At 41.1% G+C, this 6,382-nt stretch overlaps 1 protein-coding gene across 1 annotated transcript in view; it reads left to right on the forward strand.

The window, feature by feature from the left end:
• Nucleotides 1-3,821: 3,821 nt before the first annotated feature.
• LOC111872156 (raf homolog serine/threonine-protein kinase Raf) overlaps nt 3,822-6,382 on the forward strand; it is a gene marked incomplete in the record, with an annotated part of 10,487 nt that continues 7,926 nt past the window's right edge. Inside the window, 1 exon segment of the mRNA XM_023865749.2 lies at nt 3,822-6,101. Coding sequence (XP_023721517.2) covers nt 3,860-6,082 — 2,223 coding nt within the window.

A 6,382-nucleotide genomic window follows, 5' to 3' on the forward strand; every position in this document is an offset into this window, starting at 1 on the left:
CTCCTTTCAACCTGCCACAGGATCAGATCCAGTCTGCAAAATGAAATGTCTCAAGACACTCAAGACAATGGAGAACGCCCAATATGATACTGTACTTACAGAGATGGGAAGGCCACGCCATAGCTCAAGCGGTTAGTCGCTGGATTCCCACCGCGGCGGCCTGGGTTCGATCCCGGGTCTGGTCAAGTGGGATTAGTGGTGGATAAAGTGGCGCTGGGGAAGGTTTCCTAGGGTTACTTTGGTTTCCCCTGCCAATCTTCATTCCACCAATCGCTCCACAATCACCCTCACCTATCATCTGCGGCTGGTACAATAGGCCAGAAGTGGCTGCAGTACAAGGGACTTAGTCCCACCCCACTAGCATTAAAAAAAATACGGAAATGGGAGATCAACCTGCATCTGCAAGTATGCATTTCTCCCACGAATCCTTCTGGAAGCACCCTTCAAACTCAAATACTGGAAACACCAACATCTGTTCTATTCCAATGTGACCAATTGTTTCCATGTCACCAGACAACAGGTTTCAAGGTTCCCTTAAGTGCATATGACAAGAAAAGCTACAGAGAACCACATATAGTGAGCGGTAAATGCTTTCTTTTCCTTTCTCATGGCAAATCATATCATTCCAAATGCCAGCAGAAATAAAATAATCACTTCAGGGTGATCAGAGAAGCAAAGTAAATGTTGTTGTAAAACTGATTTACTGTAGACAGCCAGACACTGCCACACAAACTGGGTCAGTGTGCACGTTCATAAAGAATTTGTCACTCTGACCTGAAGTCATAATTTTGCTTATCATATATATGGGTGTAAAACTTGGTCCTTCACATAATGGGCAAAACCACAGACTGTGGGAGTTTGGAGAACAGGGTACTGCAGACAATATTTGGCCATAAAGGGATGGAAATAACAGGAAACTGGAGAAAACAGCATAAAGAGGAGCTTCAGAATTACTACTCTTCACCAGACATTATCACAATGATCTAATGGAGGAGATGAGAAGCCTGTAGCATGGACAGGAAAGAAGAGAAACACATACCAATATTGGTCAGAAAACCTGAGGAGAATAAACGAGAAAAATACGTAAGGATAGAGTGGATAATAATATTGTCACGTGATCGAGGTCACTATAGACGGGGTTTAGATTGGTAATCTGATTTATTGTGCACTAATAAAACTCCTTATGGCGTTTCACGAATAATTATAGGACACACTAGATCTTCTCACTAGTTCCTGCTTGGTAGCCGCTTCCAACGGTGGATTTTCTCCTTCCTTTGTATTCCCGAGCTCTCCCTGGCCTCAGCTACCAGCTTCTCACAGCAACAGCTCACAACAACTGAATCCCAGCGGTTATCTAAATAACTCCCTAACACACCAACCAACTCAACTAACTAACTGACTCACTCAGTCACTGCTTCTCCTGCTTGTAACATTTAGGCATGGACAGCTCAGAAAACACCATTCCTCTGATGTTGTTCATGGGTCATTACTTAGCAAGAGCTGTTGTATAATTGCTTATTTCACAGTCGTTGCCTAGCAACAGGTCTACATGCCACAATATTATCTTCCACACCCTGCCCTCATACTCCCTCAATCTACATAACTTCCCTTAATGTGAGTGACCCATATGATCCTATGGGGAATATTACCACTTTGTACGTTTTAAACTTTACATTTCTAGATAGCAACATGTTAAGAGGGTCCCTTGTCACCATGGCATTGCATGTCCTCATGTTGCAAATGGAGGAGACAGACTCCAGATATGGAAGCTAGCTGTGAATATATTGAATAAAAAACATGTAAGTACAGTAAAACTGAACCTTTCACACAAAAATTAAAAAATAAAAATACAAGGAGATTTCTTATAAGGCATTCAAATGCTTCAATTAGACACACACATATACTTCAATTATGCTATTTGTATAAAATTGTGAGCATATTATGAACCAATTTTAGATAATACAAATTCACCAAACTGCTAGAAGTGTGTATATGAATATGCTTTCAGTTTTACTTAAATTGTACCTTTTCATTCATAAGACTTTTGAGAGTGTATGGCAGATTGTTGAAAATGATGATACAAGCATAGTACGCGCTTTTCTGGAAATACGAGAGTATTGTTAGTTTGTCTATGTTTGCTCCTTGTGTTAACATTGTTTACAGCTAAATTGAAGTGAAGTGTTCTTGGTTATTTAAATGAAGTTCATTAATGAACATATGTATTCATATGGAAGAGGTAATATCTTAATCCCTTAGGATGACAGCACACCAAGGAAACTGGCAACCACAATTTCTGAGAATTGTTATCAGCCTGATTTGAACACATGTTACGGAATGGAGTGGCAGAACTGGGAACTCAGTTCATGTGTTCAACTCAGGCCAATAACAATTCTTGGAAATTGCAGCTCCATTCAGTAACATGTGTTCAACTCAGGACAATAGCAATTCTTGGAAATTGCAGCTGCATTGTAGTTTCCAGCTTCCTTGGTATGCCCTTGCCCTCAAGCAGACTTCTACATGTGTTTCTAGGTTTGATACCTGTATGATTTTAAGAATTTTCTTTTGTAACATAAATATCAATTTTCTGCTAGATGAATTATCCCAGAAAATTATTCACACTTCATTATAGAGTGAAAAGAGGCAAATTATACAGATTTGAGAATTTGAGTATATAATATACATATTTTCAAGAAAGGAGTGAATTACACTGGTGCATGGAACATGAGTTGTTTTAGTAGCTAATTTTTTTACCGATTGGTAGGTGCTATAACTTTTGTGGTAGTTGAATTGTAGATGAAAATAAAATAATAAATGTATGACATTATGGTGGTTACTTTGCCAGCCAACAATACATCTTTACTTACTGTGTCCTGGGTGGTATTCAGTTACACATAGGTCTGAATTAATCCGTGTTCAGATCCAAGACCTAAAATTAGTGGCTCTTTCTACCAAATGTATTCACTCTCAACTTGCATCTTACATGCGAATAATTTTACCTCTGTTTAGTTTGGAAGGACCCATTCTGAACTTAAAATGGCTGAAATTAGCTCTTGTTAAATGCCTTCACTTACCATGCAAATACAAAAGCTACAAATATATTTTGTGTATAAGAATGTGCTAGCTCATATCTTATAAATCTGGAACATGTATAGTGCAGTTGGTATAGCGACTCGCTGCAGGCTGGAGGACCGAGAGATCTGAGTTCGAGTCCCGATAGGGGCAAGAATTTTCTTTTCTTCACTTCGTCCAGACCAGTTCTGGGGCCCACCAAGCCTTTTATCCAATGTACCTGGGACATGAAGCTGACTACCTGTTGGATCTGTAAATCCACTGCTTCATATGCCTTCATGTCATAATGCTTAACTAGTTAAGCACAGGACATCTTTACCTTTTTTATTGAGTTTGGCCCAAGTTATGGTGCTTGAGCAATAATCAATTTCATATTTCGCGGTATATTACAGATATACAGGTTTTTCTTTGTTACGCGTTGCCCTCGTTGCATGTGTACAGTTTCTTTATGGTGAAAGTCTGTTGTATGATGTACATCGTTTCATCAGAAGCCCATTCTTTCTTTCTGAAATTATTATAAATTTTGGACAAATAACTAAATATGCTCTGAAGAAAATTATGGGACTTCTACATAAGCTTAAAATTGTAAATTTTGTCTTTTTGGCGTTTTCACTTCATGGACTTGCTGTCTATAGAGCTTCCATAATAATCTGTTACCAGTTTCTATTGTATTTACAGTACGCTAATTAAGTCATGGCACGTTTGTATAACGAATTAGGTTATGCGTTACTTTAGTAGAATAAACGGTACATACGAAATTACGTTACTATTTGCGCTTTCAGCGTGAGGAATGTTTTGGGGATGTAATTCAGTTGGCTGTGACCGAGTAAAGAAGATGGCTGTCATTAGGGAATCGCAATTTAAAGGAACAGTTCCTACGCTGTCACTTAATAGTCCAACAAGATCATGTGCAGCTGAAGATTTCGACCCACTACATGATGAACTCCATAACATCCAGAGTATGATTCGTCTCACGAGGGAGAATATTGATGCTCTGATAGAGAAGTTTGCAGCTTTCCAGCATCCGCCGGACATTTACATCACTGAATACCAGGAACTTACATGTAAACTTCACGAGTTTGAGGTGAAAGAACAGGAATTAATAGAGCTAATTGGTAACGGACGCGAAAGCCCTCAAGACACGTGTGAACGTCATTCTCATGATCAAAGCAGTGAAGGTGACATTTCACCAAAACTGGTACCCAGGTCGCCACTTAAATCTTTGGTGCGAGCTCATCTCCCGAATAAACAACGGACTAGTGTTCAAGTAAGGCCAGGGCAAAGTGTGAGGGAAGCTTTGGCGAAAGCTATGAAATTGCGTAAGCTTACGCCTGAGATGTGTATGGTGTATAAAGGTCAGAGTAAGGTTATAATTCCATGGGAAGCTGATATATCGACTCTTGAAGGTGAGGAAATAACTGTTGAAATATTGAACAAAGTTCCAATTACAACAAGTATTTCACATAATTTCGTGCGTAAGACGTTTTTTTCTCTCGCTTTTTGTGAGTGCTGTAATCGACTTCTGTTTCAAGGGTTCTATTGTCGAACCTGTGGTTATCGCTTTCATCAACGTTGTGCGACAGGCGTACCTGCTCTCTGTCAGCAAATTCAAAATGATACGTATTATGAAATGTTACTAGCACAAAATCCAGTGAGTTCTGCTGGTATCCTACAAAGTCCAGGGTTTGTAGCAGGAAGGTCATCACCATCACGGCCCCAGTCGATACCACGAAGACAACCTCCAACATTGGGCACAAGGGAGAGATCAAGTTCAGCTCCAAATGTCTGCTATAATCTAGTCACTCATATTGGTGATACAACATCATTGGAGGAGTTTGCTAGTCCCATTACAAAGTGTAACCCACTTCCACCAAGTCCTGGAGGAGGGGTGCTTGCAATGTGTAGTCCCGGCAGCAGCCCAACAAAGCCGTCCCATAGTCAGAGCGCACAAGCATCTCCAACGAATACACTGAGACCTTGGCGTCCACGTGCCCGCAGTGCGGATGAAAGTGGTAACAAAGTTCGCACACCTCGTGAATCAATAGAAGACTGGGAAATTCCAGCTGATGAGATTCTCATTGGTCCTAGAATTGGTTCAGGTTCCTTTGGGACTGTGTACAAAGGTCATTGGCATGGTCCAGTGGCTGTTAAAACTTTGAACGTTAAAGATCCAACTCCAGCCCAGTTACAGGCATTCAAGAATGAGGTGGCTGTCTTGAGAAAGACACGGCATGTTAACATATTGCTCTTCATGGGATGTGTAAGCAAGCCACAGTTGGCAATCGTAACACAGTGGTGTGAGGGGTCAAGCCTTTACAAACATCTGCATGTGACAGAGACAAAGTTTGAACTTCTCATGTTGATAGAAATAGGAAGGCAAACAGCACAGGGAGTGGATTATCTTCATGCCAAGAACATAATACACAGAGATTTAAAAAGCAACAATATTTTCCTTCACGATGATCTCACAGTAAAGATTGGTGACTTTGGGCTGGCTACAGTAAAGACACGTTGGTCGGGTTCACAGCAGTTTCAGCAACCGTCTGGTTCAATATTGTGGATGGCACCAGAAGTTATTCGTATGCAGGAGGGAAGTCCATACAGCTTTCAGTCAGATGTGTATGCATTTGGGGTAGTACTGTTTGAGTTGCTGGCGGGGCAGTTGCCGTATGCTAATATAAATAAAGACCAGATCCTCTTCATGGTGGGCCGGGGAATTCTGCGTCCAGACCTTAACAGTCTGCGCTCAGATACTCCAAAGGCCCTTCGACGCCTATTAGAAGATTGTCTAAAGCTAAATCGTGAAGAACGCCCGCTGTTCCGCCAGATTCTTGCCTCACTTGAAAGTTGTCTACATTCGCTGCCCAAGATACATCGGTCAGCATCTGAACCAACCTTAAATCGAACCCAGCTTCAGTCAGATGACTTTCTGTATATGTGTGCTTCACCCAAAACACCTATTAATTCGCAGTATGGAGCATTTCCCATCTTTTCAGTTGGTGGTATTATATAAAGCATCCTCAGGTATTGCTTTGCAACCTGCTCTGAGTGATTATATACATGGTGTCCCAGGAGGAATGGACAAAACTTCGGGAGGGTGTTCCTTATGTTAAAGTATGCCGATATAACCCAAAACACCTATGTCCAAAGTTGAACGGTTATGGAGATAATGGCCCGAGAAAAGTGTGGTCTTCTGGCAGGTCCAAGCACTGTACCTGGCTGTACCTCTCAGCTGAGAGCCCTTATCTATGTTTGTCCTTGAGTGCGATGATACTCCCTAGCCGTGCTTATGTAGTTGGCTCATACCAGAACG

This window comes from Cryptotermes secundus, unplaced genomic scaffold (assembly GCF_002891405.2).
Source record: "Cryptotermes secundus unplaced genomic scaffold, Csec_1.0 scaffold574, whole genome shotgun sequence".
Classification (NCBI taxonomy): Eukaryota; Metazoa; Arthropoda; class Insecta; order Blattodea; family Kalotermitidae; genus Cryptotermes; species Cryptotermes secundus.